At 40.1% G+C, this 16,012-nt stretch overlaps 2 protein-coding genes across 10 annotated transcripts in view; both read right to left on the bottom strand.

Moving 5' to 3' along the window:
* The window catches only part of dock3 (dedicator of cytokinesis 3), a 68,218-nt gene extending 58,424 nt beyond the window's left edge, over positions 1–9,794 (bottom strand). For all 3 annotated transcript variants that reach the window (XM_086069133.1, XM_086069134.1, XM_086069135.1), the window contains exon 1: positions 9,194–9,794. In XM_086069133.1, the coding sequence (XP_085925259.1) occupies positions 9,194–9,230 (37 nt within the window). In that variant the 5' untranslated portion in view covers positions 9,231–9,794. The remainder of the gene's footprint in view (positions 1–9,193) is intronic.
* Positions 9,795–11,096: 1,302 nt separating this feature from the next.
* On the bottom strand, positions 11,097–15,727 carry adrm1 (ADRM1 26S proteasome ubiquitin receptor). 7 transcript variants are annotated; one of them, XM_086070296.1, is made up of 11 exons: positions 15,665–15,687; positions 15,436–15,529; positions 15,072–15,321; positions 14,713–14,829; positions 14,504–14,627; positions 13,195–13,281; positions 13,010–13,112; positions 12,637–12,902; positions 11,890–12,047; positions 11,397–11,499; positions 11,097–11,294 (listed from the first exon to the last, which is right to left on the bottom strand). In XM_086070296.1, exons 3-11 carry the CDS (start codon positions 15,279–15,281, stop codon positions 11,191–11,193), a joined length of 1,272 nt encoding a protein of 423 aa, XP_085926422.1. In that variant the 5' UTR covers positions 15,282–15,321; positions 15,436–15,529; positions 15,665–15,687; the 3' UTR covers positions 11,097–11,190. The 7 variants fall into 7 exon arrangements, with proteins under 7 accessions (XP_085926422.1, XP_085926420.1, XP_085926424.1 ...); XM_086070294.1 differs by having other exon boundaries at positions 15,436–15,581; positions 15,665–15,682; XM_086070298.1 differs by having other exon boundaries at positions 15,436–15,513; positions 15,665–15,680.
* Positions 15,728–16,012: the final 285 nt, after the last annotated feature.

The following is a 16,012-nucleotide window of genomic DNA, read 5'->3' as shown; positions in this document are numbered from 1 at the left end:
AGCATACAAACCAGGCAAACAGAATTGTACCACATTTTCAAATCAAAATAATCCTCACAAATCAAATGACAAAGATCCAAAGTCCAATGCTTTTTAATGAGCAGAAAGCGACGTTCCACCGAGGATAAATGCTGCATTCGGGGAAAGTGGGAAATCGGATTTATCCTACCTCAAAGCGTTCAAAGTAAATGTAGACATATGTTCACGTGACTCGACGTGATTTGGAATGACTGCGTTAACCAGAACAACAAACAATTCATCGGAATCAGCCATTTTTGTTGTTTACATTTGCCACATACACACAAACAAGTGGGATCAATCCGACTTCAAAACCACCTCGAATGCATCATAAGACCGCCATTTTACAATTTTGATTGAGGTTCAACCAATCATACAATCATTCCATCATTTTAGTTTTTGTTTTTATAAATGTAATAAAACTCAAAAATGCAATGCCATGACTTTTGGAAAACAACCGCCCCAGACAAAGACGTCCCACTCCATCATACGAAGTCATCAGGTAAAAGTGTTCCAAATTTTTAAGCATGTCTTTTACACATTTTGAGAACTATTTTAGTATGTTGAAAAGTTGAATAATATGAGACCTTTAATAAATCAGGAAACGATGGCACCTCACTCACTGTTTTTAGTTGGGGGGTTTTATCCAAATTGTTTTTTCACTGATTAGGGGGTACCTGGCTGAACAAACATATTTAAAAGGGTCACTGAAAAATGTTGAGACCCACTGCTCTAGACTCGAACATCAAGGACTATACCCCCCACCCAAGACTCGAACCCCTACCAATTTGCATATCCACAGAGGTCTTCTCTTTTTCAGCATTTATCTTCAAACATGTTTAACAGTTTTAGAAACAAATCTTTCATTTCACTTTACAGGGTTTGAATAAATAAAATCATCTTAACAGTTCAGTAAGGCATAACCCCCCCCCCCCACCCCATCACCACCACCACCACCCCACACACACACCTCACCCCTGAAGTGTGTTGTGATTCTAATAACTAATTAATTTTGAAGCAGCCTGTAATATGAGTAATATTTAGTTAATTAATTGAGCTTGCGGATTGTGGCCCACACATGCAATGTGGCAAGCACATTTATATAGTACACTGTAACAAATTTCAGTCAAATCTACAGTAAAAAAATATATAGCATTTTCTTGTTTTGTTTTTATTTTACAGTATTTTTGTAGTGCATTATGGGTAAAAACAAGGACAAGAGTAATATTTTAGCCTGCATCGTCTTCACATCGCATAATTTAAATTCCTGTAAATTATGTTGAATACAAGAAAGGGTTGTAAAATAGATTACAGTGAATTGCTGTAAAAGTAAACACAGCAAATAACTGTAATTTATATACAGTAAATACTTGCAAAAGATTTTATAAGTATTAGTTGGCAACTTTTTTTTGCCAGTTTTTTCCTATAAATTCTACCGTCAATTCGTTACGGCGTAAGCATGCATTTGCATACGTCTTCCGTGTCACCTGATTGTAATGTGCGACATTATGCAGTCTTTTGCCCATAAGTTACTCAAAGCCGAATTAAGGGCACGTTTTATCTTGAGGGGACGAGTGCCCCTTGTAAAGTGTCGAAACGAAGCACGCTACATTAATACAGCGCGAGTCGACAGGCTTCGGCGAAGACAAACTTGTTTAATAATGACAGCGCTCCTTTGACAACGTAAAACCCACAAAGGGTGGCCCTTGAAGGTCCGCTTGCTGTGAATCATTATGCTAATGAACTAGCCATGGGACCCAGTGAGGGGGAGGAAGACGATAAGGAGGGGCTCTGGCTCGGCTCTGCTGCTTGTTTCGGAGTAACGAGCGCTCAGTTCCTCGGCGAGGGTTGCCATAGCAACAGACCAGCGACAAACTGCAGCGCGCTTTCTTTCCCCTGTAACTGCTTCTATACTGTATTTTAAAATGCGCCACCATTGAGCCCAAGTCAACATACGAGTACTGCGTGTCGTGCATTAAAAAGTAGACGGATGGAGAACACCTTTTAAACGGCCAAATTGTTTTTTTGGTGTTTGATTTAAAAGGAAGAAGAAACCCGACGGGGATGAGCTTGTCATGTTGGAGAGAGATGAGAGATCTTTCTGTTTTAAGATTCCTCCCTCAGAAAACTCTGAAGCGGTGCAAACACGCTTTCGCTGTGTCTAGCTGCAGCGCATTAGCATATCCTCTCAACATAACCAGCAAATGTCCCATGCAAAACATCCTGAATCGAGGATGCTGGGCGTGCACGATGTTATAGCAAAACTGCATCAATTGAGTTGCATGGTCACGTGTATGTGAGCAGCATTGAAATAAATATGAAATATTGGGTTTAAAAAGCATTCATATTTTCTTTCAATTTTGAAAATTCTACTGCGTTCTATTTGTATGTTCATTTCGAAAAAAATATATCATCTCCCCTCCATTGTGAGAGCACAGTGAAATTCTAATTCATTCAAATACTACCTTTTATAGCATTTACAGCACTTATTATTATTTTAAATGTCTTTAAAGACACGTTTAAAATAATACACATATTTTTAAATATTTGATTGAGCGAGAGCAAGAGCAATGGATAGCACAAAAAATATTGTACAAACTGTTATACCACTACCTCTGTTCACAGAAGACAAATCTTGTTTTTTGTTTTTGTTTTTTTAAATGACCAACAAAAATGATGTGTAGCAAGTGGCACCCTCCAGGGGTCGCTGTAGCCCTTTAACCAAATTAGGGTTAAATGAGAGCAGGTGCGTGTGTGTGGTGCACTTGTTACATATGGTTAGAGATCTACATTATAAAGCTAACCAACAAATATCGCTTTCTGTTGGTGTGAAAACTAAAGCAAGATTTTATCATCTTCACCAAAAACCAAGCTAAGCTAGAAATACATTATTCTTTCAAAGTTGATGCCAACCAAATTAATGTGTTTACATGTCGTGGCAAAAAGTGTCATTACCTCCAAAATAAACGGGAGGCAGAACAAAAAAAAGTTATAAACTGTACCCCCCCCCCCCCCCCCCCCAAAAAAAATCTGTGAAATAGCAAACCTGTGCATACACGAGCATAATGCTGCATTATGATGCTAGCACGCAACATGTAAATCCATCTCATGGAGATATTAAAGCAAAATTGACTGGCCACAACGTTACCAGCAGACGCTAATGAGCTTCAATATAAGAGCTGAATAAGAATTCAAAACCTTGTAAGACCCCAAACATTGCATGCTTGTTCAACCATTAACATTGCATCCTCAACGATAGTAACACACTTTCTACACTTAAGATTGGTCAGTAAAAAAAAATTTAAACTGACACGTGCGTAATTACCAATAGAATAGATTTTTGAAAAAATATGACTTGAACCAAATTGTGACTTGTGAGATTTCTGCCCGACGCCAGCAACATCAAATTGTACAGTTTGTTGCCTGTAGGTTAACACAAGAAACACCTCTCACTGTGATGTGGCACAGCACCACAAACGGTTGATTCGTAAAAAGACAAAGCAAGAATAGGTTTTGTTTATTTGTTTAGCCCTAATGCGACACCATGATGGGGCTTTTGTTCTCCAAGTTTGGCGGTTGACTATATTATGAAGAAATTGTGACTACACCTGTTCAAATGCTAGCTAACCCGCTCTAATCTCTCAATGCCTGTGGCAACAAAGAAAGCTGTACGAACCACTCGGTCCAAACAAGAATCACCAATCACAACACAGCAGCAATGATGACTTAGTGTGGATGCTAAGGAAGTTAGCATGTCTGGCTTTCTCGTAATAGGGCTACTGTCTTACTGTCTTTTTGGCATCAAATTGTTATTCTTAAAGACACCGTCAAGTGAAATCAGAGACCATTTTCTAAAGACATGAAAAATGTTTGAAGATAATTGTTGAAGCCAGAGGGAAGCCATCTTACTTTGCCACTTTTACTGACAACTTCTGTTCATTTATTCCGCGTTATCAGTGCATGTTTTAAGCTAGAATCCCTGTATGGAGTCATGAGAGCCTTGCAAAGAGCAATCTTCACTTTTCGCATCGACCTTTGATAGTATATTATCTCAAAATTGTGAATTGTGACTCACAGAAGTTAGGTTTACATTTCGCATCCATTTTCTTCCTGATGGGCTCTACTTTCACTTGATTGTGGATGGCTATGACAACATGATACAGACGAATCTTTGAGCAGCACCCGGGGATATAAAGAAGAGAAAATTTGAAATATTTTTGGACATGTAGCGTTTCTCCCAGACTTACTGGTACAACTATATGTCATACACTGTGGAATTTTTGCTGTAGAGGTAGAAAATAACGTGAAAACTCCATGGAGAAATCAATGTATTTAAGTTAGGCAGCCTTAGTGAACAGCAATGCAAGATGGCCGCCAGTGGCTTAACTTTTAACATCGGTGACTAAAAATGTGCTTTGTTTTTAAAACATCCCCGGCCGCTAAAGTTAAAATGAATCTAATATCCCATTGAAATGCTAACGGAAAATTAGCATCAACTTCGAGAGTGATATTCCTTCAAATAACAAATAAGTCACAAACAAACGCTGCGGAAACACATACACAGAGGTAAGATAACATTATTCACAGGTACAACTTTTTTTACAATCTGCAAAGAACGAGGTACATTAATAGAGCTCAATTGCAACTTTCTTCGAGTGTATAGGCTACTCCAAGGCAGGACTGGCCATCTGGCATACAGGGCAGATGCCCGGCCTCTTTTGGGGCCGATGCAGTACTTTTAAATGATTATTTTCTTACATTTTACCCCAAGAGACTGGACAACAATTTAGAGGGACCAGTCCATTAATCGATTTCGAATATAGATAGCAAACTGAAACATCATCAATAACTCATTCACTGCCATTGACGGCTATAGACGTCAAAAATTCATTTGAACTATTTCGATTAGTTAAAAAAAAAAATCCACTTTTCTTAACAAGAGTATGAAAACCTAGAATTTTTTATTGTACATTTAGAACAGATATCATATTTGTGATTAATCGTGAGTGACTATTGAAGTCATGCGATTAATTAGAATTATAAATGTTAATTGTCTGATGCCCCTAATTTTTAATAATCTTTTCTTTTTTTAATTAGGTGCATCAGGCAATTAAAATGTTTAATTGTAATCAATCACATGACTTCACTAGTTAACTCACGATTAATCACAATTTTTCTATCTGTTCTAAATATACCATATTTTTTCTAGGTTTTCTCACTCTTGTTAAAAAAAAAAAAAGTGAAACTAATGAAAATAGTTCAAATGAATTTTTGACGTCTATAGCCGTCAATGGCAGTGAATGAGATCAACATCAGTGGTAGAACTATGTTAGGCAAGAGTCGGGCTGGGCTGGGCTGGGCCAGGCCGGGCCGACGGACCCAAGTCAAAATGCCAGGGCCAATTTTTTTGTGCAAGTCCAGTTCTGCGCTACTCCACGCATTTTACGGCACCACGCTGCTTCTACAAGACCAAAATGTGCATTTAGTTTTTAAGGATTCAAGGATTTAAGGATTCAAGGCATTTTCGTTTCTTTAAAATTCAAGGATGCAAAGATCATCCAATGACTTTATTTTTTTCTTACCAATACACATTTCCACATGACACGGCATGGAATACAATCCCTAAGGCCCCAGGTGACCCCAGTAAGTCCCAAGACTTGTGAAAATAACATAAGATAAAATAAATATGATAAAGAAATGACGGTTATGCTTAGGAATGAAAATGAAGAATAAAAATGCAAGAGGCTTGAATTTCACGTCATATTTACAAGGTCATTTTGTACTTGATAAAAAGAAAAGAGTGTTCAAGAAAAAAAAAGTGTGCAACGTGCAGAGATGAATGGGCATGAGGCTATGATACTTTTGAGTAGTTCAGTTTTAGGTATACACTCTCAGATTTTGTTTTTAACCGTTCAAATTTGGCAGGACTCTTGTTTGTGGTGTGTCAAATGTCCAACTTTACAAGACAATCATTTTCACTTTACAAGGACTTTTAGAGAAATAAATGGAGGAGCATTCTTGACCTGCTCATTAGTGGTAAGTGCCTGTTGTGAATTGGTGCTAAACAAATAAAACTTGGCTTGCCAATTTGGGCTTCGTGCCGGAAGGTCTTCGTTAACTGACAGATGAAAAGATGTCGTTTGATCTCACTGCATTGATACACGGGTTCAAAGTCTGATACTGTTGCTTTGTTCTCTTTTAGCAGCAAGAAAAAAATGTGCATAATAAAATAGAACCTTCTCAGCAGGCGGCGACATTCAGTTCATCAGACACATAATCAGACAGGAAATACCCAAAAGAAGAAAAAAAAGAACAACATTCAGACAAATACAATATTGTAGTGAGGTGAGTTTCAGGTCTGCCTTTTTTTTTGTGTGTGCAAAGACCAAGAAAAGATAGATTGTAATTTTCCAATTTTAGCCACCACATGTTGAGCAACAAGCATTATAGTTAAAGCTTGTAGAAAATGGCCGACTTTTCTTTTCTTTTTTTTATCTAAACCTTGCTTGGACGTAAGAACGAGGCTTAACTGAATAAAATTACAGTGACGTGCGCGCGTGTGTGAGTGTGCTGTGCTTTTGGGTATACAAATCCATTAGTGACGAGAACACTGCGCCGGTGTTGCAATGGGCCTTTTATGAGCTGATTGCAGGTAATTGAGGCGAATATTGCACCCTGTGTGTCACGGTTTTAAGGTCCGCTCAGTGTCGCAAGCGTGCAACTACGTCACGTTAGCAAACAGCAACATAAGAGGCAGTTTGAAAATCTCTTCATGTGCACATTTCAACTCACAACACATTTGAGTTTCCTCAGATACAATTTGCTTGAGAGATCGTATATATACAGGACTGCTGGATTACAATTCATATGAGAGAAGGTAGCCATGAAAATGGAACACGTGTGACTGAACGACCTTGCTTGAGGACCAACGAGGCACATTCCGACCTAACTGTACAACAACCCTCCAAGCGAGGAATGCAGAGAAAGGTGCGATATCAAAAAGTTTCCCTACAACAGTAAACATTTTTCTTCAAGCTTATAAATAGGCTCTTTTCAAGAGCGTTTTATTCAACAACAAAAAAAATGTTACCTTCACGGAGTTTTTGAACTAAGCATTTTTTAACTCATTCACTGCCATTGACGGCTATAGACGTCAAAAATTCATTTGAACTATTTCTATTAGTTTCAATTTTTTTCCCACTTTTGTTAACAACAGTATGAAAACCTAGGGAAAAATGTATTGTACATATAGAACAGATGTAAAATTTGTGCTTAATCTTGAGTTTAAATAATTAAGTAATTAAACAAAAAAGAAAATATAATTAAAAAATTAGGGGCGTCAGACGATTACATTTTGTAATTGTAATTAATTGCATGACTTTATTAGTTAGCTCACGATTAATCAAAAAATTTATATCTGTTATAAAAATTCCTCGGTTTTCATACTCTTGTTAACAAAAGTGGTAAAAATGTGAAACTAATAGAAATATTAGAAAAATAAAATTTTTGACGTCTATAGCTGTCAATGGCAGTGAATGAGTTAACTCAAAAATGTTATGTATTTTCACTCACATTTGTACCTAAGGCAGCGGTTCATAACCTGGGTTCGGACAAATACGTGCAATATGAACGCACATGTATAACAGAACATATGGTGTTCCACAGGGATCTATTCTGGGGTTTCTGCTGTTTTCATTCTATCTGCTGCACCTTAAGAAAACAGATGTGGTTGTTTGAAAAGTTGAAAACAGAGTTGGGTGATAGGAGTCAGCTAGCTACCAAGCAAAGCTAAAGGAACACTTCCTTAGGCTGCATGGAGATGATGAATACAAGAACGCAACTCTTTCTGAATTCAAGTTGAAGAGAGCCAGATATGATAAAAAGACTCATTTTCTTCACCAATGAATTTCCAGAGGGGAAAAAAAAAATCATATTTTGTTTTTCAATAAAGAAGCATTCGGTGAATTCACATAGGAAACTGGTGAGTTTCAGTACCTCCCACAAGGTCAAGAATGTTCGAGTCTTCAGTGAACTTAATGCACATTTTTTGGAAGCGGTGTAGAAGAAAATTTAACAGCAGAAGAAGAAGGCAACGCAAGATGGAGGGAAACAAATTACGGTTGCAATGAGAGATAAGCTGCCGATGTGAAAATCGCACATATATTTGCAAAATATGTGAAAATTACGAATATATCTGTGTGAATAATTTTGAGATAAATCTCTCCCCATAGTTGCGTTTAGTTTAGGGCTGAGGGCTCAATCAATATTGCGATTGCAATTTAATTTGTGACTTTTTTTTAAGGGCCTCTTTTTAACAAACACAAGCTATACATTAAACTGTGTTACACTAAAATACGTCAAATGAATTATTCGTAAATGTTTTGCTTTTGGGCTTATGCTAAAATAGAAGCAAATGAAGATGAAAGACAATTTATCGACTTCGATGATAGTTGTTAACTTACTCAACACTTTGATTTGCCGTCTTTGAAGCCTTCACTACGACAACTTGACACAATTTGACCTAACAAGTGGGCCGTAAGCATACGTCAGTAAATGAGATAGTTTATGTTTGGACTGCAGCTTTTTACAGTAGTGCCTGAACAAAGTGTGGGAAGGTGCAGATGGTTCTATCTATCTATCTATCTTTACACAAAAGTGTTTTTGTAATTTGGGGTCAAAGCCCCCCTTACAGAGAGAAGTCCACAGGTAGACAGACCCTCGCTTTTACACCTGTTGGGGTCACAGTGCCCCCTGGTGGTTGTTACAGCAGCAATCGACCAAGCCACACATACACACTTCAAATTGGCTGGCGAAAAAAACGCTATAAAATGCAAAATGGATGGAGGCATTTACAGCAAAGCAAGCGGCGTGTGATTCAGTCTAAGTGTGATTCATTCCATCAACACCTGAGCACACTGAGATCTCATCTCCGAGGTGGTGGCTCGGACTGGAGGCTGCATCATCCCACGCACCCCCCACCCCCGCCCCCTCCCCCCAACCCCCCACTATGCAGCCATTAGAAGTGGATGTTGTTTTTCGTTGGGTATAATGTGCTAGAATTAAAAAGGGAATTAAAAAGAGCTGGTTGCCATGTGTCGAACGGTGTACCTCATTCAAAAGCAAGCACACAACAAAAAACGTCGCCAATAAAGAATAAAAGGTGCAGTTGACTCACCAACTCCGATTTTCTCCTCTTCGGTAGGGATCCACATATTTGGTTATGTGTGCCACATTGTGTCGATGACAGCAGATGATCGAAAAAATGAGATGAAGAGGACGAGAGGGATGCCGATCGTACTACATGTCTCCACTGGAATTCTGTCGTCGGTGTGCGCAGTAATGGTGGCGGGGGAGGAAGGAGCATCAATTATCACAGTTGTCCTTCTTCAATTATTATTATTTCCCGGTGCGTTTTTTTCCAGCCTGATGCAGTCTCCGTGAGCAGCTAGTGGACGTTCGCGCGCGCACGCGCACGCGGTCTCCACAAAGGTGTTATTCCAGCCGCATTTTGGAGGCGAGCGCAGGTAGCCTTTCAAAATCTTCCCATCCGGTGTCCTTTTTAGGAAGAAAGGAAATCAGTCTTCGAGAGTCCGCAGATGAGCCGCGATGGGATGACAATGAGACGCTTAATTGGCGTCGAGGTCGCAACGTAGATAGGTCCGAGGTGGTGCAATTGGAATTGAGAGGAGGCTGCAATGTAGCGTAAAATGCGCCATCTTCGTGCGGGTCACGTGACACGTTTTGTCAACACGGATGTGTCAAGCGGATGCAAATGTGCTCTCTCTCTCTCTCTCTCTCTCTCTCTCTCTCTCTCTCTCTCTCTCTCTCTCTCTCTCTCTCTCTCTCTCTCTGCAGTTTCTCCTCCCGCTTTGCTCCCTGCTGCCAGTGTGCGCAGGCCACGATGCCCCCTCCCACACCACCCCCTAACACCACCTTGGGTGCTACATGCCAGTCTCATGTATGGGGGGGGGGGGGGGGCTCCCAGTTGAGTCATTGCAACGTGCCATCAGTACAATAGCTTTGTCATGCTGTAATGTGATTTGGACATTGGCGCAAGCTACCTCCACTATCACGGATTCGGAATAGCATACGCATGCGCAGAGTGATTTTTTTTTAATTATTTTTTTAATCTTATATATTTTTAAACAGTTGACTTATTGGTTATTTATTTACAGGACGAGATAACTGATTCACAAAAACAAACCCATTCGTAATCTGAACCGTCATTTTCATTTGCCGAATATGAAAGTCATAAGTTTCATGTAATCACTTGTCATTTTAAAGTTTCAAGTTATCACAATCACAATCAATGAAAAATCCCATTCAATAATTGAATGTGCTTATTTGCCGTGGTAACTTCTTCCCCAGACTTGCCTTAGTGTCCTCTGGGAAATATAAGATTTTGTGTGGTTTATTCATCTATTTTGTTTGACTAAAATGTGGGTAGCGCTATGGTACGGAATCAACAAATCCTATATGACAAGATATTTATGTTGAAACTATTGCAGCATAAAAAAAAACTGTGTTTATGAAATATTTTCTCGGGGATTATCAAAATGTTCTTTAATCCTTTTTTCAGACTCTATGACTAAACCATCACATTTCTCACAGGCAAATGGCCAATCTTCTACACAGCTGGGCATCTGTTCCGCAAATATGGAACAGATGAGGGGGAAAAGGGGGGGACCTTTTCCCCCTCATCTGTTCCATATTTGCGCCAGCAGGGGAAGCACTTCTGGAAACAGTAAGGCTTCATACGTCATCTGTGATGTAATTTGCTTATAATGAATCAGGCTTCGATACGTGCTTCTAAAAAAAATACATTTAAAAAAACATGGTGGATTTCTCAATAAACACTTTGAAGCCTCGGCATAATTTGTCCCATCACTCTCCAAACATGCTTCACGAATGGCAGATTTCCGAAATTCGCTGCATTTCAGAATCAGAAACTTAGATGTGACAATATCATAGCTCTGACACGTCAAAGGGTGAACAATTTGTAGGTTTACTTGGTCGCCCCTCCCCACGCACTTTTTTTTTAATGCTTCTTTGTATGTAGGGTGCAAGCAGAACACTGATTTAAGTCATTGTAGTATCTTTATTATTTGAATGTATTAACGTAACGGTGACACTTTACCCACTCAGCTAAACAAATAAATTTGTATCATTTATTTAGTCCAAGCTCATGTCCTCATCATCGTCCTTCTTGTCTTTAGAGTCTCCATCCTGCTCGGACTTTGTGTCCGTCTCCATTGCTTTTGCAAACGCCTCCAGATCTGCAGACAAGGTGGAAAATGAAAAACTCGGACTTTGATATGATAATGTTCCTGTTAGTTGCCACTGGCCAGGATGTATTAAATATTTATTATTACACTGACCTCCAATGTTGGCTGCATCCACAGCCTCCGTGGGTAACCCAAACTGGTTCATCAGTGGCCCCAACTGCCCTGATGCCAGAGCGCTGCTAAACATGCTCATAGCCTGCAAACAGCAAGTCCAAACAAAGATTGATTGAGGTTTACATTGTTGCTACTTACGCCTTTTTTAAGCCAAATGTATTGAGAGAGAAAAAAAAAACTACAAATTGTAAACATCCAGTTTCCAGATTCTCAATAATTCCATGTGATGCCATCCAAATCAGAACTTTTCAGCACTCACGCCAGTGCAGTATTTTTTTTCCTGGTGGGACAATCTGATAAGTGCAACACTGCCCTCTGCTGTCAACCTTGTGCAAGTGAGTTGTTAAACCGGATGTTTGCATTGTCCTCAAGTTTAAAAAGGCACTCAGATCACTCAGGTATAATTTCAAAAGGCCTTAAAAGACTGGACAATGTGCCAAGATGCTAAAAGAAAAAAAAGAGAAGACTTTGCCTGCTGAAATTGCGGCGAGGTGAGAGTGTTTTGGAGCTCGTCCGTGCTCTGGAGCAGAGACTCCCCGCTGGGCAGGAAGGGCAGCAGCCTCTGCTGCACGTCGGGGTTAGCCAGGATGGGGGCCATAACTTCTGGTGTCAGTGCAGTGGCCAGGTCCACTATGGTGGGGGTAAAAAACAACAACTTTTGACACAGCTGCTATCTTAAATGCGCTGCAAGGTTGCAAAAACTTTATTTCCTAACTGATCTGTGTCATTTGACCAAGGCGGAACAGTTATGGAAAAAAGTAAAACTGGACTTCCACAAAGCTGATCAAGGTTAAGTTGACAAGGAGTAATGTTATATTAACACACCACCGACATTCACCAAGTGGAAAGGGGGAAAAAATATTTTCCCAAGATGATTTTCCCAAATGTTATATTGCACTCTAAAGCAAATAAAGTGTATTCACGTCATGCGATTTGCTAAAATGTATTTCTTCCTTTTAATTCTAGCAGAAAATCTGTACTGAAAACAGTTTTTGTTCACTTTGCAGATCATCTTTTCAACGAACCCCTAAACACAAAGTGTGCAATTTTTGAATATTTCAACTTTTGCATGTTCCGATTACACATGACTTGTGATTTCAAAATTGTTGCTAACAATACTCTAACTGCAAGTTGAATTCCGTACATGTAATATGATATGTAAGATAAAAACCTTTTCAGTTATAAACCTCAATATGCCTAATAATGCCTCCCTCCTCACCTCCTGTGCCGCCGGCAGGCACGTTCATGGTTGCCAGGATGCTCTGCAGGTCTCTCAGCTGGATGGGCTGTGTGGGGTTGCTTGCTGCAGCCCCACCCACCGCCGCCGCCGCCACGGACGACGCAGCGGGCGTGGGTGTGGGCGGGGTGCTCGCCGGCGGTGAGGCTGCGGAGGCGGCGGAGGGATTGACAGGCGTGGCGGATGCCTGGGAGGCGCTGAGGCGACTGGTGGCGGAGGTTGAGGTGGGTGTGACCGCAGTAGACGGGCTGAACGGAGTTGGGGGGGAAAGAAAAATTAAAGTTTTTTTTATCATCCTTTTACCAGCCTAGTTACTTTTTTTTTTTTTAAATACTTGGATATCAGGTTTGGACACCTTGTTGAGGAGTTGCTGGCAGCAGGAGCGCTACTACTACTGCTGCTGCTGCTGCTGCCCAAAAGGTTGGCTAACCCTGGCCCAGCGAGTGCTCCGAGACCACCTGCGAGTGGGACCGACAGTTCCGTTCGTCATTCCATATAAACAAAATCCTTCCGGCATCACTCAAGCGCCATCCTACGTACCGATGCCGCCAAGTCCTGCTGGTCCGATCAGCTGCATGAGCTGGTTGTGGCTCATGTTACCCAGAAGGCTCTGCAGGCCACCCTCACCTTTGAGAGCACAAGATGTCACATGTTGCATGTCGAGGTGGCAAAAGTACTCACACCCTGAGGTCAAATTGTGACTGTTTATCACAATTTTTGTTCATTGTTCACTAAATATTGTTTTACAAAATTATTTACACTGTATATTTGTCTCATGATAAATATTTTTTACATTAATTCAGGCTACTAGCATTAGCTGTAATTAAATAAAAATTGCTTTTAATTCAATTCATAATTATATATTTTACTATTGTGAGCAAGTACAATAACATTTTTTTCACGTCAACGTTTCTAAAACAGAATGTTTTTCTGGACTAATTTAAAAAAAAAAGGGGGGGGTAGAGTTTAACCCAGAGGTGGGCAATCTCGGTCCTCGAGGGCCGGAGTCCTGCAGGTTTTGGAGGTCTCTCACTTCCAACACAAGCTGATTCCAATCAACAGGATCGTTATCAGGTTTATGCAGAGCTTGCTGATGAGCTGATCATATATCAGCTGTGTTGGAGAAGGGCAACATGCAAAACCTGCAGGACTCCGGCCCTTGATGCCCACCTCTGGTTTAACCACTGCTCTAAATGATTACTGTATTAAAATAATTGTCGATTGATTTTATGATCAATTAGTTGCATAATCCCATTTTTTTGGATCGTTTTTTTAATAGTGCCAGTTATGGATGTTAGGAAAAAATCGATTCGGCAATATATCGCGATATCACAGCACGCAATTCTCGAATCGATTCAATATGCGGCCTAATCGATTTTTAAACATCAATTTTTTATGGGAATATTCAACAAAACGTCTTACTTGGGGTTAGGATTTACACATTAAGCATGGAAGAATGTTATATTAATGGAACATTAAGCCATAATATTTTATTTCAGTGTTCAAACATGAATTTTCAGATAAATAAATAAATTTTCATACAAATATTACAGTGTACATGTTTACTGATTAGTATTTTCTAAATTTGAGTAAAAAATAAATAAATTGCAATAATCAATTTATAGATTTGTATCGGGATTAATCGGTATCGAATTGAATCGTGACCTATGAATCGTGACACGAATCGATTCGCCAGGTACTAGGCAATTCACACCCCTAGTGCCAGACTATATTTAAAAAATTGTGATACTCGAGATCGGATGATATGATTTTTTTTAGTTTTTATTGCAGTATAACAACTGAATATTGTTGCGCAACAATAAAACCAACGTTAGTTTGTGCGTGTTACCTCCCAGAGCAGACAGATCATGTCCTCCACTGCCGCCGCTACCCAGAGTGCCAGGCATGGGCGGGTTGTTGAGATACTCGTTCACTTTGCGACAGTACTCCTCATCCTTATCAGTCTTGGCCTCCTGAAATCAAAGCAGACTTGTATGCAACACGTGTGCGTACATACGTTGGGGCAGGGATTGCACACCACCGGGCAGGATAACCTACCTGCATCCAGAAGAAAAGCCTTTTGGAGCCAGCTTTGAACTTCAGGACGTAGACACGTCCGGTGGTGCACTGGTTGACCCGTTTGAACTCGCAGTCATCGGGGAAGATGATCAGGTCCTGCGTTTTGAGCATGTGACCAAGATGAAAACTGTTTCATCATGCATCAGTCACTAAAGTGAACAGCTAATCAAAAGAGCTGTTCTGTGTGCACTGTAGATATTGAACCTATTATTTTCAAATCGCTCTGCCTTGCTAAATGTTTACCAACTAAGAGAATGCATGGGCTTTTGGAATGAATGTGACGTTAATGTGTAAAAGTCTATTAAAAGACAAGTGTTGACAATTATGTACCCACGTACATCGTCCACATTGCCAGTGGTGCGATCTTTCCAGCAGAAGTGGATGAGGGAGTCATCCGTCTGCTGGATGTAGACTTGACCTTTGCGCTTGTCGGGAGTCACCGTGCTGCCCTTCATGGTCATCTTACCAGCTCGAAACTCCACCAAGTACTTGCTGGAGGAGCCGCGAGAGCCAGACACCATGCTGGGGAACAAAGCTCCAGAGGCCATGATGATGATGTAGAAGAAAAGACGACGACGACGACGACTACTGGGGAGCACCGAAGACAAAGAAACAACAATTTTATGTGGCCGACCCTAATAATCCTGTTTACAAAAATAACAGCATTTGAAGTGAGAGAAATGTGGTTTTGAATGTCTTTACCACGTATTGTCCTGTTAGCTTGTTTGTTTTCGAATACTGTGCCTATTTTTCGACGACTCTCACAGAATGACGCTGCATCTTTGAAGCCACACGACTGTTTTCAGATCCGTGTTGACAACATACACGATGTGTATTCATGTTACATTCTAAACAGCGTAACGAACGACATTCTAATGTAAAAAAATAAATCGAAATAAGTGTTTAAAAGTCAAAGAGATTTTTTACTTACGGTTCTTGTGCGTTATCAAAAACGGAAGAGCAGCGATGTGATCGAGCTTGATTATGATTGGGGTGTATGGTCACGTGATTCAATGTGATTGGTGGAGACATCTGTGGTTTTCCGAGCTGAGTAAGGAGAACTATGATTGGAGAATATGGTCTCGTGATTTCCTGTGATTGGCCGTCGCATTGCATTTCAAGGTAGGCTGACATGACACCGCACAAGTGCTACTTGTGAGAAAACAAACAACCGTTTCAGGTCACCATAATACCTTATTCAAAAATCATGCCATTACCAATCATACACCGCTTGAATAAAAAAAAACAAAGCTTTACTTTATGTTTATGTACAAAACTA

Source organism: Leptonotus elevatus, chromosome 2, assembly GCF_054856555.1.
Source record: "Leptonotus elevatus isolate MCC_2025b chromosome 2, RoL_Lele_1.0, whole genome shotgun sequence".
Classification (NCBI taxonomy): domain Eukaryota; kingdom Metazoa; phylum Chordata; class Actinopteri; order Syngnathiformes; family Syngnathidae; genus Leptonotus; species Leptonotus elevatus.
The sequence above is the reverse complement of the archived record's forward strand: the minus strand, read 5'-3'. Positions and strand labels throughout refer to the sequence as shown.